Source organism: Delphinus delphis, chromosome 15 (genome assembly GCF_949987515.2).
Source record: "Delphinus delphis chromosome 15, mDelDel1.2, whole genome shotgun sequence".
NCBI lineage: Eukaryota > Metazoa > Chordata > Mammalia > Artiodactyla > Delphinidae > Delphinus > Delphinus delphis.
The window spans coordinates 51610754-51631294 of NC_082697.1; the positions used below are offsets into that span (position 1 = coordinate 51610754).

At 47.5% G+C, this 20541-nt stretch overlaps 1 protein-coding gene across 2 annotated transcripts; it reads left to right on the forward strand.

Annotated features, from left to right (window-relative positions):
• The first annotated feature begins 1428 nt into the window (after window positions 1-1428).
• On the forward strand, window positions 1429-8246 carry ZNF263 (zinc finger protein 263). 2 transcript variants are annotated; one of them, XM_060031614.1, is made up of 6 exons: window positions 1429-2112; window positions 2979-3159; window positions 3608-3681; window positions 3930-4056; window positions 5598-5714; window positions 6229-8246. In XM_060031614.1, the coding sequence occupies exons 1-6, from the start codon at window positions 1726-1728 to the stop codon at window positions 7395-7397; spliced, it is 2055 nt and encodes a 684-aa protein (XP_059887597.1). In that variant the 5' UTR covers window positions 1429-1725; the 3' UTR covers window positions 7398-8246. The 2 variants fall into 2 exon arrangements, with proteins under 2 accessions (XP_059887597.1, XP_059887598.1); XM_060031615.1 differs by lacking the exons at window positions 2979-3159; window positions 3608-3681.
• The last annotated feature ends 12295 nt before the right edge of the window (window positions 8247-20541 follow it).

The window sequence follows — 20541 nt, forward strand, 5'->3', positions numbered from 1 at the left end:
CACAACTCTCACGTTGTGCATTTCTTTTTTGAAGTAGACAAGTGGAACAAGAAAAAAGATACAGTACTCAGGACTCTCTCCACCCCGTCATTGAAAGTTGACCCTCTCCGTCCCCACATCACCCTTTACCATCATGGTTTTAGCGACAGACTAAAGTGTGATCCTGGGCAAGTGACTTAACTGACACTCTGTAACATGGGGATGATAATAATAGCGTCTCGTTCCTACAGTTTTGTGTGCTGTGAGGATCCAGTTGCATGTAAGCAGGCGCTCAATAAACGATTACTGTTTGTCATGATTCAACCCCACGACCCTTTTATCTCTTGAGACCACGGGCCTGACCGTCGCTGGCGGGAATGGAGGAGGTGGGCCGACCTGGGCCGTGTCTCACAGCTGGGAAGCCCTCCCCTCACCAGCACAAAGCCTCGACTGCGCCGGCCAGGGAATCGACCCTCCGGGTTTCCTTCCACTTGCCCCTCACGATGAAATTTCATGGCGGACCAAGGAGGGAGATGAACAAGGATCTCGCCCCCTCAGGGCTGGACAATAAAAGGCACGCCCCCGGCAAGTTTAAAATCGGAAGCCGGTGGTGCGGGCTGGGTCCGCAGCGGCCCTGGGGGACGTCCAGCCGCCTGCAGCCGGACCCTGAGCGGACGTGAGAGCGCCACGGGCCACAAGCCCACTCTCCCCACTGACGACCTCCGCACCCGGCCCCGCAGCGCCAGCACCTCAAGGGCGCAGGCGCGGGCCGCGCTGCCTACGGCATCTCTCCGCAGGCCCTGCGGCGGCGCTGACCCGGCCGGGGCCCACTCTTCTCCGCCTCTTCCAGGCGCCGAGCAGGCGGCCGAGTGGACCCTGGGTCAAATGCCTCGGAGGCTGCCCGGGCGGGTGGACCCTCTCCTGAAGCTCCGCCCAACTGCAGCGGGTGGGGACCACCTTGAAATCCGTTTTGACCCGGACAGCGATTCTCAAATTTGTCTGTGGGGGAAGAATTTTTCCACTTGTCTGTGGAGGAGCTTGTTAACAATTCAGATTTTCGGGCCCCACCCCGACACTCAGAAGCACAGGATCTCGCGTGACTCGGAGATCTGAACTTCAGTAAGCTTTCCGAGGGATTCGGACCCTGGTAGTCCGCCGGTCACATCCGATTTGGGCTTAATTTCCACTAACAAACCTACAGACTCTGGCTCCCAGGGGTTTCTGAGATCCCGGAGCTCGCCCGATGGCCCCGCCTCTCGTCCCCAATTGGCCCTTCGCTCGTCCCGCCCCTGAAGGCAAATCTTTTCTTCTGGTTGGTCAGCGGTGAGTGTGTGGCGAGACCTGACCCAATGGGCGCTAGAGTTCTCGGAACGAGACCGGGAAGTTGGTCCGGAGCAGGCGCCGTTGGTTGTTGACGCCTAACGCGCTCTGAGACTTCCGGCGTGGGAGCCGAGCTTCGAGTCCTGCGTGAGTCCGCTGCAAGGGGGAAAGCGCGGTGCTTAGGTCCTGCCCTGGGGCGGTCCTGGCGGGGGCGGGCCAGGGGGTGGTGCGGCGGCGCCCGCAAACTACTGACGCCGAGGCGCCGGAGCCGGCTGCGCCAGCCCTGGAGCCGGGCTCCTCGGCCGGGATTCGGGGCTTCGGGGCCCCCGGCTCTTGTGGACGCCCGCCATCCTTGCGCGGGGCCGGGGGCGCCTTCCTAACTGGGCGCAGCTGGTTTCGGGGCCAAGGCGGTGTGGGGACCTGAAGATGGCGTCGGGTCCGGGCTTCCAGGACCGGGAAGGGCTCCTGATAGTGAAACTGGAGGAGGACTGCGCCTGGAGCCAGGAGCTGCCCCCGACAGACCCAGGACCCAGCCCGGAGGCCTCCCATCAGCGCTTCAGACGGTTCCGCTTCCAAGAGGCCGCTGGGCCCCGGGAAGCCCTCAGTCGGCTCCAGGAGCTTTGCCATGGGTGGCTGCGGCCTGAGATGCGTACCAAGGAGCAGATCCTGGAGGTGTTGGTGCTGGAGCAGTTTCTGACCATCCTGCCCCAGGAGATCCAGAGCAGGGTGCAGGAGCTGCATCCGGAGAGCGGCGAGGAAGCGGTGACTCTGGTGGAGGATATGCAGAAAGAGCTTGGGAGACTGAGGCAACAGGTGAGAGAAAGAGCTGTTTTATTTGCGGTTTGGCCCTGAGGACTGGGACATCGCGTTGGCCCAGTTACCCCTACGAATTTACTTGGTTGCCCTGAGTAGACCTTAGGTGGGCAAGAAGCCTTTTTGTAGTTTAGCGAGGAACTTTCATTCTCCAGATTTTCCCCAAGTGGACAGAGCGAGCAGTGAAGAGTGCCCTGTTTCCACATGGAGGCAGTGTCTCTGCATTAGTGTGAGCACAGGAGTTAGCTCGCTAGGTTCAAATGCTCACTGCTTCGTACTAGCTTTGGGACTTTGGGCAAGTTACTTAATTTCTTTGGGCCTCAGACTTGGTAAAATAAGAATGGTAAAAGATCTCTCTAGGGTGGCTTTGAGCATTAGAGCAGGATGTAGTTTTGATCACACTACTGGTTTACAGTTAGTGCTTAATAGTTGTTAGCTATTGTTATATTACAGTCAGCAGTCTAATCTCTACAAAGCTGGGTGGCAGTTAATAGTGGACTTAAAAAACTGGCACTGAATCTCTGAGGCCACTTGCCCCAGGGCCACCCAAGTTTAACTTACCCAGTAGTCAGGAACAGACGCATCTTGAAAAGGTGGGGGAAAGCGAGAGGGAGTGAGGTGTGTCAGAAGAGCTGTGTGGGGAAGGTGTGCACTGGAAGTGAACTCCCCCCAGCTCTCACACACATTTTCTCAGGTGTACACGGGGTCAGAAAAGTTTTGTTTTAGTGTAAACCATTCTTCTCTCTTGGTGGGCCCAAAGGGATTGCCAGTGGTTCTCCGTTGAAGGCTTGCCCTCAGAATTCTGTACTAATTTCCCTTCCTCTCGGGCCCTGTTATGATGGTGAGTGATGTGGGTTGGTTCCCAGGTGACAAACCATGGGCGGGGAACAGAAGTGCTTTTGGAGGAGCCTTTGCCTCTGGAAACAGCACGAGAGTCACCGAGCTTCAAGCTGGAGCCAATGGAGACTGAGAGAAGCCCTGGCCGCAGGCTGCAGGAGCTGCTAGGCCCCAGCCCCAAAAGGGATCCCCAGACTGTAAAGGAGAGGGGTGAGGAACAGTTCTCTGGGCAAGTGGGAGGGAGGAGGGGCTTTGGGGTTGCCCCTGACACCAGCAGAATGCAGCATGGCTGCCAAGGAGGGGGCATTTCTGACCTGAGGGTTTCCAGATGTGGTGTGAAAGACCTAGAAGTGGTTTGGATTCCTCTTGGAGTGGGTGGAGGGAGGGAGAATCTCTTAGTAAGCCCTTTTGTATGCAGAACGGAGACATTTAGAGCTCGGTGAATGATTGAGGGCTTTAATGCTTGGGCCAGCAGGGAAGACTGCTGGTACTCTGTTGTTTGGAATATCGCTTTATTATTCCTCGGTTGCCTTCTTTTGTTCAGTGTTCATCCTCAGAGCAGAGACTGGGTGTTGGGGAATGGATACTGTGTTGTGACAGTCCTTGGGTTGCCAAGAATTAGGAATGCCGTTCTCATCATAATTTCTGTCACCTTTAGCATTATCTGCTCCCTGGCTTTCTCTCTTTCCTCCCGAAGGAAACATGGAAGACAAGGAGCTGACTGGGCCCCAGGTGATGTGGAAGTTCCCATTGTCTCCCCGAAGTTGCTCTTGTGGGGGTGGGGTCCTTTTACCACTTGGAGAGGATCCTTTCTACCTCACCACATGCATCTCTCCCACCCACACCTCACTTGTAGGCCTCCCCCTTCTTCCCCATGAAATGTGTCCTCAGCACACCTGGGTTTTGCCCCTTTAACCCATGACTCTGCTTGAATTGTTCTTGGTGCTTCAGGGCCTAAAGGTGATCTTGTGCTGTTTCAGTTGCCTGAGAGCTTAGAGGACGTGGCTATGTACATCTCCCAGGAGGAGTGGGGGCATCAGCATCCTAGTAAGAGGGCCCTCTCCCAGGACACGGTGCAGGAGAGTTATGAGAATGTGGACTCACTGGGTAAGGACTTCTTTTCCAGGGATGAAGGCTGAGCCATTTCTGACCAGGGTCCTGTCCCTTAGGTGCTCACCTCCTGGGTATAAGTTCTGAGTTTAGCCAGACCTGCCTTTGTCTAAAGTCCCTTGGACTAAGATCACTTAAATATTTGCCAGGTGCCACAGTTGGCACACTTAAGGGCCCCAGCTGCCAGGGCTGAGGGCGGGGAGTCTGAGCCATAATGAACTTCCTAAGGCAGAAGAGGTCAGATCCAATGGTGCCCACCTCATCCCCACTTCCCACCCCTCACACACAGATCACAGGATGCTATAGGGCTCTAAGTTCTTGATGCCTTGCAAGTTCAAAATGCTTACTCTTCTGACCTCACTTATGTTTTCTATGCTCCATTAGTATTTCTGGGCTCTTCCCCAGAGGCACAAATTTCAGGAGCACTGGCATCAACATTCCAGCTCAGTGGCTGTCCCAGTCCTTAAGAATTCAGGAAGGGGGAAGGCTTTGTGGAAATTTGGAAATGATATATATCTAAAACAGGGTCTAAGTAAGTTATATATAAATTAAGATGCATCTATGTGTTGAACTATTATGCAGAGATTAAAAATGAGGTCTGTGAAATATCACCAAAAACTGATAGATGGATTTAGGTGGAGAGTGTGTGGGTATTGTATAATTCCTTCATTTTTTCTGCATGTATGAAAATTCTCATAATAAAAAGTTGGGGAGAGTCTTAAAAAACAACATAAAACAGGATTGTGTATGTTACCATTATAGCTATATTGATGCACACCTGGTAGAAGAGTCACACTGCACTTTGTTTTCATACATGAGGTTTTCATAAAGAGAAGCACAGCTATCATCTCACTTGCACTAATTTTGCAAGGGGGTCACTGCTGGGTTTGGTTGCCTTCACGGGGGCCTTCTCCAGGTTTTCTGTCACTGTGCTGTGGCTTGGTGCCCTAAGTTGAGCACAGCTGTTTCAGTGAGTGCTAAATAGGAAGAGTTCGGATCACAAGTTCTTGAAACTAAACTTTTTAAAGTCCGTGTTTGCTAGAGTTGGAGTGAGCGTAGCACAGGGTAGCACTTTTGGGTTTTAATCTCAGGGTCCTCTCAGAGTCCCAGGTCCTTTTCTGATTGTCCATCATATTACATTTTCTCCTTCTGGAGTTGCCCAGTCAAACTTAGTTCTATTTGATATGTATCCATAAGAGTCAAGGCTCTTTCACAGTATTAAACTGATTCCTCATGGAACTGACCACCCTGACCATGTTTGTTTGTTTGATTGTTGTTTTAATTACAAAAGTTTTACATTCTCATTGCAAAAAACCCCCCAAGTACTACAAAAGTGTAAAAAGAAAAAGCCACAGTCTCCTTCCTCTAATTTCTTTCTCTAGGGGTAACCAGTGGGAAGAGTTTAGTGTATGTTCCAAGTAATTGCTGTCAGATTTCTGTATCCATTCACTGAAGGCAGAGAACAAGACTATCTTTGTTTGCCCTGCCTGGTAGAGGAAAATGGTGACATAGAAATCCTTTTCTTTCACTGTGAACAGAGTCTCAGGTTCCCAGTCAGGAGGCCCTGAGCACCCAGGTGGAACAAGAAGGAAAGCCCTGGGATCCCAGTGTCCAGACTTGCAAGGAGGGCCTGAGCCGCAGGAGCCCAGCTCCCGGTAAGAAACGCAGTTGAGCAGCCTGCGCAGCTAGCCTCCCGCTGTTGGGAATGAGGCATTTGAGGGTCTTGGTGTAAGGGTAGCCCATCACCACTGCCAGGGAGGTACATTCTTCCAGTGTCTCCACTGCCCACTTCCATCCCAGTGATGGCAGGTGAGGTACCCAGGGTGCAAAGTGTAAGGAGGCATTCACTCCTGGGCTCATTTGCCCACCCTAGTCCCAGTCCTGCTCCATCTCACCCATTCCCAAAGGGCAGAAGCCAGAGGCTCAGTTGGAGAGGGAGTTTGGGGCCCCTACAAGGGAATTCAAGACTGGTTTGAGCTCTGATTCCTGAGTGATGGCCCCACCCCTTATGTGGATCCCTGTCTACCGTGCTTTACCTATATGGGGAAGATGGAAAACTGAGGTAGAGCCAGCCCTTCTGGACTTCTGACCTACAGGCAGTAGCACACATGGGATTTCCTTTTCTCTGGTGTAGAAATAACATGGGTTTGGTTTCTCTCGATCTTCCAGGGGAAGAGAAATTTGACAATCTGGAAGAAAGTGCTCAGTCCGTTTGCCCTGAGAGCATCCACCCTCGGGCGCTGCTGCCTGGCCAGGCCGGAGGGGAGGTACCCTGGAGTCCTGAGCAGGGAAGGCCTCATGACAGGGCAGAAGAGCATTGGGAGCCTGCCCCAGAGGTTCGGATGGAGCAGTCCTTAGTGGGGGCCACAAGTTGCAGAGAACTGGGGCGGCCAAAGGAACTGCAGCCGAAGAAGCTCCATTTATGTCCCTTGTGTGGCAAAAATTTCTCTAACAACTCGAACCTGATTAGGCACCAGAGGATACATGCAGCAGAAAGACTGTGTATGGGTGTGGGGTGCGCTGAAATCTTTGGCGGGAATCCACACTTTTTGTCACTACACAGAGCACACTTGGGAGAGGAGGCCCATAAGTGCCTTGAGTGTGGAAAAAGCTTCAGTCAGAATACCCACCTGACTCGGCATCGGCGTACCCACACAGGTGAGAAGCCCTATCAATGTAACGAGTGTGGAAAGAGCTTCTCTTGCAACTCCAACCTCCACAGGCACCAGAGAACGCACACAGGTGAAAAGCCCTACAAGTGCCCTGAGTGTGGGGAGATCTTTGCTCACAGTTCCAACCTCCTTAGGCACCAGAGAATTCACACAGGAGAGAGACCTTATAAGTGTTCCGAGTGTGGGAAAAGTTTCTCTCGCAGTTCTCACCTTGTCATTCACGAAAGAACTCACGAGAAAGAGAGGCTGTACCCCTTCTCTGAGTGTGGGGAAGCAGTGAGTGACAGCACCCTCTTTCTTGCCAATCATGGGACCCACAAGGCAGAGAAGAAACTCTTTCAGTGTTTAACTTGTGGGAAAAGCTTCCAGCAGGGCATGCACCTCACCAGACACCAGAGAACACACACAGGAGAGAAACCATATAAATGTACCCTCTGTGGGGAAAACTTCTCTCATAGATCCAACTTAATCAGACACCAGAGAATTCACACGGGAGAGAAACCCTATACCTGTCATGAGTGTGGAGACAGTTTCTCTCACAGCTCCAATCGGATTCGTCATCTGAGAACCCATACAGGAGAGAGACCCTATAAATGTTCCGAATGTGGAGAAAGCTTTTCTCGGAGTTCACGCCTTATGAGTCATCAGAGAACTCACACTGGATAGAAACAATGGGATTTCTTTTGGGCCCAGATAAGGTGGCATATTCAGAGGGGCCTCTTGTTAAGAGCTGGTATTCCTTACCCAGCATGATCTGCATCTTTAGGGTAATTACTCCAAAGAGGAACCAGGGGAGGGTCGTTGTGAGGGAGGTGCAGAGGCAGCAAAGGATTAGCGTAAAACTGAAAAGGAATTCTGTTGGAACTAGTGAGGATGGCAAGTCTTTGAAGTGACCCTCTCAGGGTGGAATCCCCTCTAAAGTTCTTCCAGTCTCAGGGCACACCTACCCCCTCAGCATATTTAGCCAACTTGAGACTTGGGTGCCTTACTGTGTCCAGTGTGTATCCCAACAACTTTGGGAATCCACAGACTTCCTGGTATTGCTTCCTCACTTGGGACATTCATCAGGAGCTTTTGGGCTCCTGAGGCCCTTGAGACCAAAGAAGAGGGGCCAGGTCTCCTGGGAGACCAGCTGGAGGCACCGAAAGACTGGTGGTGAGTTGCAGCTCTTCTGAAGGCCTGGCTGAGAAGCCACAAGCAATCCCGGGCAGCCACCACAGTGCCCTCAGTGGCCTGACAGTAGGGCTCATTGGTAGGTCATGCATGTGATTGTCACCTCAAACAAAAAGGAACCAGAGACTTACGGGAAATAGTAAGATGGAATTTGCAGGTCAGCCCAGGAATTGGCAGAGGAAACCGGGGTCTTAATTAGCTTACCCTTTGCAGAGATCAAGTCCTCAGAGGGTTCCATGAAAGATGGGTTCCCTGGGAGACTCTGAAAACGTGGATCCTGGGGAAATTAGGAATCAAGCCTTTCCCTGTTGAAAATATGTTTGGATGGTAATAAATATCTTCAGGAAACATGAGTGTGTGACTCATCATTGAGGGCCTTTGACTTGGCCTCCAGTGTTGATCGGTCTTCCACCTGCTTTGGGTAGAGAACCTGGCTTTCTTTGTGGTCTTACTTGGTTGCTAAGGAGGGTTCTGACAAAGGTGACGACAGACAGGCTGAGGGAGGGAGGTGTGGCCCTGGCTGGCTCCAGGCTGGGACTGCTATGTGGTAACAAAGGGTCAAGTCCAGTGGCTGCTTGGGGTGATGTCATAAGGGTGTTCTAGAAGGGTTTTTTTTCCTTTGGTGTACAGCTGTGAACATTGTCTTTTTTTTTTTAATTTTTAAAAAAATTATTTTTTTTGGCTGCATTGGGTTTTCGTGGCTGTGCACGGGCTTTCTCTAGTTGAGGCGAGCAGGGACTGCTCTTCATTGCAGTGCGCTGGCTTCTCACTGCAGTGGCTTCTCTTGTTGCAGAGCATGGGCTCTAGGCGCGCAGGCTTCAGTAGCTGTGGCACGCAGGCTCTAGAGCGCAGTCTCTGGTTGTGGCACATGGGCTCAGTTGCTCTGCGGCACGTGGGATCTTCTGGACCAGGGCTCGAACCCGTGTCCCCTGCATTGGCAGCCGATTTCTTAACCACTGAGCCACCAGGGAAGCCCTGAACATTCTTTTGATTGTTTAGAATGTTTACTTTCTTGCAAAGTAGGTAAAGGAAGATCTGGCTCGTCAAAGACAAGTTATTTTGGCCGAGCAAATGGTTCCCAGGAAAAGATGGTTCTGATATAACTGCGTTATTGCCCATTAGTGGAGGGAGATACAGGAGAGGGCAAAATTATTAGGGGACAGCATTACATTTCAGAATGGGGAATCAGGAATAGGAATTCTAGGAGTGTGTTTCTATGGAAAAGAGGTAGAATACCAGGGAGAATTCTAGGAGTAGGAAATTCTGATGCTAGGAAAACATCTCAGGATTTGGCCCTGGAGGAAAATATCTAACTAGCTGTTCTTTGGGAGAAAAAGATGAAACATTCCACTGGCAACAGGCTATTAAATATAGCACTTTTAAGTAAAGGAAATAACCCTGCGTGCCCCCCACCCTTGGTTATATCTGTTTCTCATTTCTGTACCATTCTCTTACCCTCAAGAGGGCAGTGGTATTGCGGGTCTTGGGGGTCAGGGAAGGGAGATGAGGATTTGAAAGAGATTAATGTGGAATGGACAGTGGTAGGGCTGCTGTGGCTGCCAATACCATGAAGTGGGTGGGTGGTGTAAAGTTGATGTTAGTAAGCATTCTGGTTAAGATGGCAACTTATGTGGACTGTAAACCTCATGAGAATAGAAAGCACCCCTCCCCTTCAGATCCTTATCCCTCATCCCCCATAATACTATCCATACAGATCTTAGGATGTGGTCTAACTGGCATTGCTCCTACTTGGAGTACTACAGTTTGAGCCAGAGCAAGAGGACCCCCAGGTGTTCACTCCTGGCACTAAGAAGGCTTTCCAATCGTAGACTTCACCCAGTCCCCAGTCTAACTCCCCTTCTAACAAACTTAACATGCAGAGCTCTTCTCGGCCTTGTTTTCATGAGGTGATGTCACAAAATATTGCATGTAAAACCCTTAGCACAGAGCCTGGCACATAGAAAATACTCATCTATTTGTGCCACCTGGGGTAGATAAAACTGGCAAATTGCCTTTTTTTTTTTTTTTTTTTTTTGCGGTACGCGGGCCTCTCACTGTTGTGGCCTCTCCCGTTGCAGAACACAGGCTCCTGACGCGCAGGCTCAGCGGCCATGGCTCACGGCCCCAGCTGCTCCGCAGCATGTGGGGTCTTCCCGGACCGGGGCATGAACCCGTGTCCCCTGCATTGGCAGGCGGACTCTCAACCACTGCGCCACCGGGGAAGCCCGCCTTTTTTTTTGTTTGTTTGTTTTGTTTTATACTGCAGGTTCTTACTAGTCATCAATTTTATACACATCAGCGTATACATGTCAATCCCAATTGCCCAATTCAGCACACCACCATGCCTTTCTTCTTAAGTACCTGGCAGTAAAAGCAATGTAAGACCACGCTGGGGAATTTCCTGGTGGTCCAGTGGTTAGGACTCGGCGCTTTCACTGGCAAGTTGGCCTGGGTTCAGTCCTTGGTTGGGGAACTAAGATCCCACAAGCCATGTGGCACAGCCAAAAAAAAAAAAAACCACGCTGGCAGGAATTCTGGGGAGCAGTCTACTATTGACAGTCAGGATTGATGACTTCATCGTTATAGTCATATTTCAGAAAGCGGGTCAGAGGCCCTTACTAAAGGGTCCCATGAAGGCACTGCAAGGGAGGGCCTAGTATATATACTTTTACACTACACACATATGTTTTACATTATTATTTTTACCCCACTAGTCCTCTTGAAAAAGAAACCAGAACAGATTCCAACAGGCTTTTTCGTCAAAGGGAGACTAATGCTGGGGGCAATAAAGACCACTGCCCCTTCAGTCCAAATGGGTACAAAGGAGAACTGGGAGATGTGGACTGACCCTGAGCAATAGCCACACACCCTTGTAGCAAAGGTAGCACATGAGACCAGCAGAAAGGCTCCTGGGTGGAGAATCAGTAAGCAGAGAATCTGTAAGCAGAAGCCTGGCAGAGGCAGACTAAAAGCAGCAGGCCCGACATCAATGGGGACAAAGCCCCTTAACGCCAGAGACCAGAGGAAGTGTTAAAACAGTACCAAGTTGTTTAGTTTTTTTCCGGGGAAAGCTATCAGAAATAACTTTTAAGAATTTTTACTGCAGTAATGAAAGAACTTACAGGTCTCAATAACGCAGTTAGGAGGCAGAAGTAATGGTCTAGGTGAATTCAACAATGACAAAATGGTTAATGAAAAATGGCACAGCCCCCGCCCCATTTCTGACAAACCTTCCAGTTAATGTCCTCAATTCATCACTGAGACACCTTGAATGTCCCAGAAGCTTCTGTTAAGAAATCAAAACTGGTGACTCACCAGGATCCAAAGCTGCTTCAGGGAGATAGTGAGATTTCTTCAGGCAGAAAGGATGGGAAAAGAAAATACTAAGAAGTTTCTGAAATCCTAGGGTGTGTTTTGGACACACCGAGGAATTGTGTTTGCCTCTCCATCCCCACTTTCCCTCTAGGCAGGAAAACGTTCTAAATCCTGGGTGTGGTTCCCCACTCAGAGGGTGAAGCTGCTCTTGAGGGGATTTCTCGTCCTCTTGGCAGGGGGTCCAGGTTAAGTTTGGGAATCCTGCCCCAGCCACTGGTACAAGAGCGAGGTGCCTGGGTTTCTCCGAGCAGCTTTCATCTTCAGGAATGATTTCCAGAACCCAAAACTTCAGTCCTTTCTCAGGCTTGGGCAAAGCCAACGAGTCTGCGCGTCCCTCAGCTTAGCTTCTGGCGGCATCTGGGACAGGGCGCCGCGCCCGTAGAACCGCCCGCGTGCCCCACCGGCTGGTCCCATGGAGGACGGCTCCCAAGCCGGCCCGGGAGGAGCAACGGCTAGGGGGTGGTGGCGCTCGGCAGCCACCTCGCCCCGGCCGCACGCACCCGCAGCGTCTCCCTTCAAGGTCGCCCTCCGCCCGCAGTCCCGGAGAACCTACGCTCGCACCGCACGCGGGGGCCCGCGGGCACGCGCTCCACGGCTGCGCCGGGGCGCGCCCCCTCCTCAGGCCCACCCTCCGCGCAGGCCCCGCCCCTCCCCGGCTAGACCTGGCCTTGCGCCGCCTGCGGGCTACGACTCCGGCGGTTGGGCCGGGCGGCGCGGCGAAGGGTTTCGCTCTCCTTCCACCCAGGAGGTTACGAGCGGTTACCAGCGGCGCGACAATACTCCCCGAAACTTCCCTGGTTGCAGGTGCGCGCGCTAACCCGGGGCCGACAGCGGGGCCGGGTGTCTGGGCCCGCCCTAGTGTTCCCTCAGGCGGCGAGCACAGAGCTGGGCGGGGGTGGGCAAGTGGGAAGTGGCGTCTCACGGTCGGGGAAGGGCGGGCCTAGAAGCCCACGAAAGCTCTTAAGCACGCGAGGCACCTCTTCAATTTTGTGTTAGCTCTGTCTGGCTACAAGGCGGGGAACGGATGGGAGAGGACGAGAAAGAGCGGGAGACTAAGGAGACAGGTGCAGAGAGTGATGCCGCCTGGACCAGGAAACGAGCAGTGAGGAGGGAGAAGTGGACACGAGGTGAGACCTTCAGGACGTAGAGCCGACAGGACTTTACGTGGGTCCAGCCCGAAGTCTAAAATCTTAGGATGACCTCCAATGGCACTGAAAATCTGGCCCTTATTTGTCTTTGCTCCTCTTCTCTGCTAGCGGGCCGTACAGCACCCATCCAGGGATCTTGCCGCTTCCGAGGGGAGATGCACTCTCACACCGAACAGCCTGTGCAGACGCTCCCCTTTGCCCGGACTGCCCTTCTCCCTCTTTCCCCCCACACTGTAAAGGCCAGCTCAGAAGTCACACTTGCCCGGCTTAGATATGTCCCCTACCACCCAAGCACTCGCAAAGCCCTCTCTGTACTCAGCTCTCACACATCCAACGGTGGTTTGTTCCTATTCCTTTTCTTTGTAATTCTAAACGCCCAACACCACACTCTGTGCCTAGCAACGTGAAATGTGCAAAATCAATGAATCCTTTTTTTTTTTTTTTTTGCTGTGCCACGAAGCTTGCGGAATATCAGTTCCCCAACCAGGGATTGAACCCCGAACCGGCAGTGAAAACCTGGAATCCTAACCACTGGGCCACCAGGGAACTCCCTCGATGAATACTTTTGAAAAGGGTGTGACTGCCAGTCATTTATTCTGGGACTTTATGACCATTGGGGGAAAAACAGATGTTTAATGCATTGAAGTAGAGTGCTGTCCAGTATGATCATATGACATTCCCCCTCAACTTCTTCCACAATCCATTCTATGCTAGGCTTGCTCCACAAATGCTTTTTTTTTTTAAACATCTTTATTGGAGTGTAATTGCTTCCCAATGGTGTTAATTTCTGCTTTATAACAAAGTGAATCAGCTATACATACACATATATCCCCATATCTCCTCCCTTTTATGTCTCCCTCACACCCTCCCTATCCCACCCCTCTAGGTGGTCACAAAGCACTGAGCTGATCTCCCTGTGCTATGCAGCTGCTTCCCACTAGCTATCTATTTTACATTTGGTAGTGTATGTATGTCAGTTACTCTCTCACTTCATCCCAGCTTACCCTTCCCCCTCCCTGTGTCCTCAAGTCCATCCTCTAAGTCTGTGTCTCTATTCTTGTCCTGCCCCTAGGTTCTTCAGAACCTTTTTTTTTTTTTTTAGATTCCACATATATGTGTTAGCATATGGTATTGTTTTTCTCTTTCTGACTTAACTTCACTCTGTATGACAGCCTCTAGGTCCATCCACCTCACTACAAATAACTCAATTTGTATGGCTGAGTAATATTCCATTGTATATATGTGCCACATCTTCTTTTTTTTTTTTTTTTTTTGCGGTACGCGGGCCTCTCACTGTTGTGGCCTCTCCCGTTGTGGAGCACAGGCTCCGGACGCGCAGGCTCAGCAGCCATGGCTCACGGGCCCAGCCGCTCCGCAGCATGTGGGATCTTCCCGAACCGGGGCACGAACCCGTGTCCCCTGCATCAGCAGGGGGACTCAACCACTGTGCCACCAGGGAAGTCCCCACATCTTCTTTATCCATTCATCTGTTGATGGACACTTAGGTTGCTTCCATTTCCTGGCTATTGTAAATAGAGCTGCAATGAACATTGTGGTACATGACTCTTTTTGAATTATGGTTTTCTCAGGGTATATGCCGAGTAGTGGGATTGCTGGGTCGTATGGTAGTTCTATTTTTAGTTTTTTAAGGAACCTCCATACTGTTCTCCATAGTGGCCGTATCAATTTACATTCCCACCAACAGTGCAAAAGGGTTGCCTTTTCTCCACACCCTCTCCAGCATTTATGGTTTGTAGATTTTTTGATGATGGCCATTCTGACCAGTGTGAGGTGATAGCTCATTGTAGTTCACAAATGCTAATTTTATAAGTAACAAAAATACTAAGACAATAAGATATAAAATTGTATTTACAATGTAACTTACCTATTTTTTAAAATACATGAAATATACCAAAGTGTTAAGGGAGCCTATCATCAGTTGACAGAATTTGGGTGCTTTTTATCTTTCTTATAAATCTTTTTTATAATCAGCATATGTCACTTCCACAATAAGAAGAAAACAAACACTAAACAGGTGGTAACTCATTTACAAGAGCAGAGTATGTCATACCATTAAATTGAAAACCAAGTCTGTCCTTATCTTCTTAAATAACTAGTCAGCATATATATAGCTTCTTTGTTATATGCTGTGAATACATTTAGACTTTAATGCTTTCCCCACATCCATTTCACCTTAGATAATCTGGGACAATAGTTCCTCATTATTCAAGTCCTTGTCTAAAATAGAAAAAAATATAGATTAATGAACATATTTATACATCAAAAGCCCCAAATTTATTACTTTCAAATCGTGTATTTTATAAACAGTATAAATGGGCATTGCTGTGCAAAGTGAGGTCAGTTGATAAAAACAATGACAGTTCACAACAAGTCTAATTCATGTATCATTACATAACTGCAGAAATCTTTAAACACAATATCTACTTACTACAACCAGAAGTTGAAGGCATATTGAAGGAATCCTTAATATTATGAGGCCTACATTTCAAAAAGCTACCAATTCTAGAATGGATTCTACTCTGGAACTGCTTCTTGATTATTTCTTGTTGCATCTCTTTCAGTGTAAAATGGAACCTTTGAAACTCAGGTGTTGCATCAACAAAGTCAAGAAGGTAGTCCAAACTCTTTCTTACAGCAGATAACTTAAATTCAGCAGTCTGCTCCTCAGCTCCCGCTTTTTGAACAACTTCCTTTGTAATTCCACCTTTTGCTTTCGGGGGGCTGCCCTTTTCTTCATCCCCATTTAACCACACCCTATCGTTATCCAGCTTGGTTTCCAACTCCCCACATTTCTCAAGAATTTCTCTATAATCTCCATCTTCTAAGCCTTGAAGATCATATTCAGGTTCCTTTTTGTAAAGAAGATTTTCCCATGCATTTGCTATGGTTATTTGTTTTACTTCATCCCAACTCTTTGCCCAGTTAAAAATTGCACTTTTTATGTTGTAGATTTTAATCTTGGAAACTCCTTTTTCTCCTTTATCTTGCTCATCATCACTTTCTTCATAAATTACAAGACTCTCCTCAAGTTGCTTCCACCTGTAAAGTCGTTTGCAGCTCAAGATCACACCCTGATTCATTGGTTGAATCAAGGTTGAAGTGTCATGGGGAAAGAACATGCATTTTATTCGACCATCCTCACTGGTTAGTGATTCAGTGGAAGGGTGAACTGGAGAATTGTCCAGAAGTAACAAGGCCCTGACATCCTCCTCATGGAATCTTAGAACATTAACTTGAAAGTGCTTGACTTCAGGAACAAAGTTTTGAAAAAACCATTCTGAAAACGATTCTCTGGTGAACCAAACATCTTTACTAGGTTTGTATATCACAGGTAATGTACATGTGTCCTCTTTTACACTTCTGGGCAGCTTTGATTTTCCAATAATAATTGACTTTACCTTATGAGTACCATCTGCATTTGCACATAAAAGAGCAGACAATTGTTCTTTGTTTATTTTCCTCCCTGGCAGGCAGATATCTTTTCTGCTTGCCTGAGTATTTTCTGGCATTGACTTCCAAAAGAGGTCAGTCTCATCCCCACTGTACAGCTGAGCAAGACACAGTTTCTCCTCTTTGATAAGCATGGATAGTTTTTGTCGAAACGGCTCAACATTTTCTGAAGCTGAACGTAGGACTTGTTCCCCACATACTTTTCGGTTCCCAATTGCATGCCTATTTCGAAATCTAAAAAGCCAACCAGTGCTAGCTTTGAAGTCTGTTCGCCCAAAACACTGTGCAAATCTCTCGGCAGCAGCCTGAAGCTCCACACCTCTCACAGGGGTACCAGCTGAGCGTTTCTGTTGGTACCACATGTAGACTGCATCATCCACGTCACCATATTTGGCTCCTGTTGTTCTCTTTCTCTTCTCAGCCCCTACTAATGGCATGTCCTGCTTCAGTACAAAGTCCAAAATCAATTTCTTGTTCTTTTTAATGTCATAAAATGTTGATTTACTGATTCCAAATTCATCCATTACACTTTTAAGAGATCGTCCTGCTTCAATCCTACTTAGAACCTTCATTTTCTCCTCCAAATTCAGTGTTGTATATTTCCCTCTCTTATTCATACTGAATTTGGTTTCAGGCAATCAACAGGGGTAAAAAGGAAAAAGCATTACTGAATTGGAAAAAAAAAATTAAAAACGAAACAACTCCCCATTCCCCCAACTAGCACAACGCCCCCCCAGAAGGCATAGGAATTTATACTGAAGGGTAATGGGCTAAAAAGGATAAGGGCTCATGATTGAAATGCTAGTCTAGAGGTAAAGGTCTGAACTCAGAAAGTTGCCACTGCAAGGTCCGGTCTAGTTGTTGCTCCTGCAAGACATGGATGGTCAGTCTTCAGAACCCCCCTTCTGAACGCTTTTTCTTCTCTCCCTTGACAGATGCAGCAGCACCAGTCAGGAATAACAGGAATACCTGCATACTCTCCCTAACTGATTACAGGAAAAGACACAAAAGGAAGAGAGGAGGTGAGATGTGCTCACAAGAGGGACAGACTCAGGTAAGATAAATCTCAATAAAAAGTGGTGCTTCACAAAGCAGTGTGAAAGCCTTAAAGGCAAGGACAGAATAATATTGTGTAACAAAGATGCAGTGTGGCTTCTCCTCTTCCAAAACAAGCTGATTTTACCTCACTGCCAGAAAGGAAAATGGTGCTCATATTGCTCTGCATGTAGTGTTCGCTGGGCAGCAGTCCATCCACCTGGATAAATACTCCAAGCTACCCTGACAGTGGGATGTCTAGAGAGTTGGAATTCGGGAACAGTTGTATCTTTCAGTGAAGAAAAAAGTTAGTAGGTTCTGTTGTCCATATGAATGAAATCCAACTTTTACTGCATTCAATACAGCATTCTCAAAGACTAAGCTTTAACTTGAGTGTTTCTTATGTTTACCAAGGTAATCTGTAAGTATGTAAATAATGTATTTGTTACTGGCACTTTTCCACTCTCAGATCTTCTTCCTTGTGTACATCTGGTGTATTCTCAAGTGTTATTTTCCACTGAATTGTTCCATATTTGGGATATAATCAAGTTTCAGAACCATGGCAATTCTTAGAGATGAGTCCAAAAGTTTTATAAAAATTTTACAGTAGTTAAAAAAGTATTAAAAAGATCTGTCCTTGTGATTCTTTTCCTAAATTTACACTTAGTGTTAAGTAACATACTTTTTATATTTGAGACTTTACCTGATTTCTCTTCATTATAGATTTTACTTAATTTGACCTAAGACTCAATTTTTCCATTGCTTGAAGAAATTTTAAAGGTTTCTCTATTGGTGATTCTGATCACTTGTTTCCCATAAGTCCTTCTGTTGGCAAACTCTTCTATAGCTCTGCACCCTCAAATATTCCTTTCAAGTCTTCCTGGTGCCACCCAGTGCCATTCCATGTCTGTAGAAATGTCCTACTCTAGATTAATTTCATGGTTCTTATTCCAGATACACAACCTCATGGGAAGTAACAAAAACTGCCACTTTTATCCATTCCAGGTGCTATGAAGAAAGAAAAGTATGTCAGAGAAATGAGAAAAATGGTATTTCAGTTATTTTTCCTCTCCTTTAGGGCAGAGCCTGACTGACTTTCATTCATTTCTCAACTACACAGAATTCTCAAAAGCCTCTCACCTAGAAACCCAGAAGTGTCCAGACCATTAGTTTTCCTCTAACATTTGTTGCAAAAAATGTCAACTGCTTTACAGAGTACTAAGAGGATCATGAAAGTACGATAGTTAATAGGGTGTGGAGCCAATGACAGGCTAGGATCAAGCAACCTTCTAAAAGAGGCAGCTCTAACTAAGGCAATTACTATTATAAATGGAAAAAGGAAAAAGAAAGTGTTTGTTAGCCAGTAGCAACACCATTAAAGCAGCCAGTCACCCAGCAAAACCATTCAGCCCACTATGGCAGTTGTGTGGTATCTCAAAATAAACTACATGTGTTTGCTTTCATTGCTTTCCAGCTGGACATTCATTATTTCTCAAACTGTGCCCAGGCAGGGAAAGGTGAAATCAAAAGGAAAGACTTGGGGGACTTCTGTGGGCTCCACAGCAAGGGTAAGGAACTATGGCATCAAACTTTAAATGATGACAATCATCAGTGACCCTAATTCACAATTCACCATTTTGTGCTTTGTTTCCTCTTCTTCCTTTCATAGGGTCTCTTTTCCCACTTTCTTCTCCCCTTGTTCACTAACCAGCTCCCTACCTATGTTATGAATCAGGCCTGCCAATTCAGGGGCACCGCTGGCAGAACTCCATTTATTCAGTTCAAGTTCCAATTATATGCTCAGCCTTGGTCCAGATGATGAGGATCTCAATGCTAAGAGCTTTACTGCCCACTGGTTCTGACTGGAAGCAGTAGTTACTTTTTTTTTATCACAATAATTCTTTATTCCTGCATAGTCTAATTTTATTTTATTTTTATTTATTTTTAACATCTTTATTGGAGTATAATTGCTTTACAATGGTGTTTCTGCTTTATAACAAAGTGAATCAGCTATACATATACATATATCCCCATATCTCCTCCCTCTTGTGTCTCCCTCCCACCCTCCCTATCCCACCCCTCTAGGTGATCACAAAGCACCAAGCTGATCTCCCTTCTCCCTGAGCTATGCGCTGCTTCCCAGTAGCTATCTATTTTACATTTTGTAGTTTATATAAGTCCATGCCACTCTCTCACTTCATCCTAGCTTACCCTTCCCCCTCCCCGTGTCCTCAAGTCCATTCTCTACGTCTTTATTCCTGTCCTGCCCCTAGGTTCTTCAGAACCACTGCTTTTTTTTTTTTTTAGATTCCATATATATGTGTTAGCATACAGTATTTATTTTTCTCTTTCTGACTTACTTCACTCTGTATGACAGACTCTAGGTCCATCCACCTCACTACAAATAAATCAATTTCGTTCCTTTTTATGGCTGAGTAATATTCCATCATATATATGTGCCACATCTTTATCCATTCATCTGTCGATGGACACTTAGGTTGTGGAAGCGGTAGTTACTTTTGAAGAAACTAAGTCCCAACCTGAGATTCTAAGAAAATGAACCTGCTTTGAAATATATTCAAGCAACTTAGGCAGATGCTTTTTTTTTTTTTTTTTGTCTGCGCTGCGCAGCTTGTGGGATCTTAGTTCCCTGGCGGACAGAACCAGTGCCCCCTGAAGTGGAAGCACAGAGCCCTAATCACTGGACCGCCAGGGAATTCCCGTCAGATGCTTATTATTATTATTACCTCTGCTTAATCCTTTTCTCCCCCTCAAAAAGGATCAAGATCTATACCTCAGAGGAGTGTAACACCAGTCTACCTAAAAGCAAAAATAGCATAATGACCTTGTAATGGTCTTCCATTTTTGTTCCCACCTTAAACTCAGCTCCAGATGAACTGCCCTGGAAAGAAGCTCCCTCAAAAACCCTCAAATGATGCTCTTTATTTACTTTATTAAATGCAATCTCTTCACTTCTATTCCAAGCGCTCCACAGTAGGTCCACAAGAACTTATTTTCTCTCTTTCTCTAAATGTACCCAAATTACATTTAGTAAAAAAAAGTACTACAGATTTTCTCACATGCTCATCTCTGAAGCTTTCAAGGCTTTGCTCTTACCTTACCCTCTGCCTGGAATGTGGCCTCATTCCCTGCTGTGGGCAAATCCCTCAAGGATTTTTATAATTTTCCCCAACCCCCAAATCGACTTTCATTTCCTTGTAATTCCCATGGCGTTCAGCTTATGTCTTACCCTTTCCTACCTTGTGTTGCTGATATTTGTGAAATTGCCTCAGTCCTTTTGCCAGATCCCTTGAATCAAAGGCTCTGTCCTATCGACTCTATAACACTGGCTACACATAGTAGACTTAATAAATAATCCCTTGACTAGTATAGGCTGACACTATGAAAACACTGACAACTGGAAATACTGGAAGCCAACAACCGAAATACTCAGATTCTTATAAATATGATTCAGTAAATATTTATGGAATGCCTACCTTACCCAGGCAACTCTACCAGACACTATAGGACAAGATGAAAAGAAGGTTCCCATGCTCCAGGGAGCACGCTGTGGTGGAAAAAGCAGAAGACAGGACAAAGGGGCCCTA

What these genes read in the sequence shown, in the direction of transcription:
- ZNF263 (XM_060031614.1), top strand. Translation starts at nt 1,726, where the DNA reads ATGGCGTCGGGTCCGGGCTTCCAGGACCGGGAAGGGCTCCTGATAGTG. An exon ending in TTGGGAGACTGAGGCAACAG is followed by an intron (nt 2,113 to 2,978) that starts GTGAGAGAAAGA and finishes GTTGGTTCCCAG; the next exon opens with GTGACAAACCATGGGCGGGG. An exon ending in TGAGAATGTGGACTCACTGG is followed by an intron (nt 4,057 to 5,597) that starts GTAAGGACTTCT and finishes CACTGTGAACAG; the next exon opens with AGTCTCAGGTTCCCAGTCAG.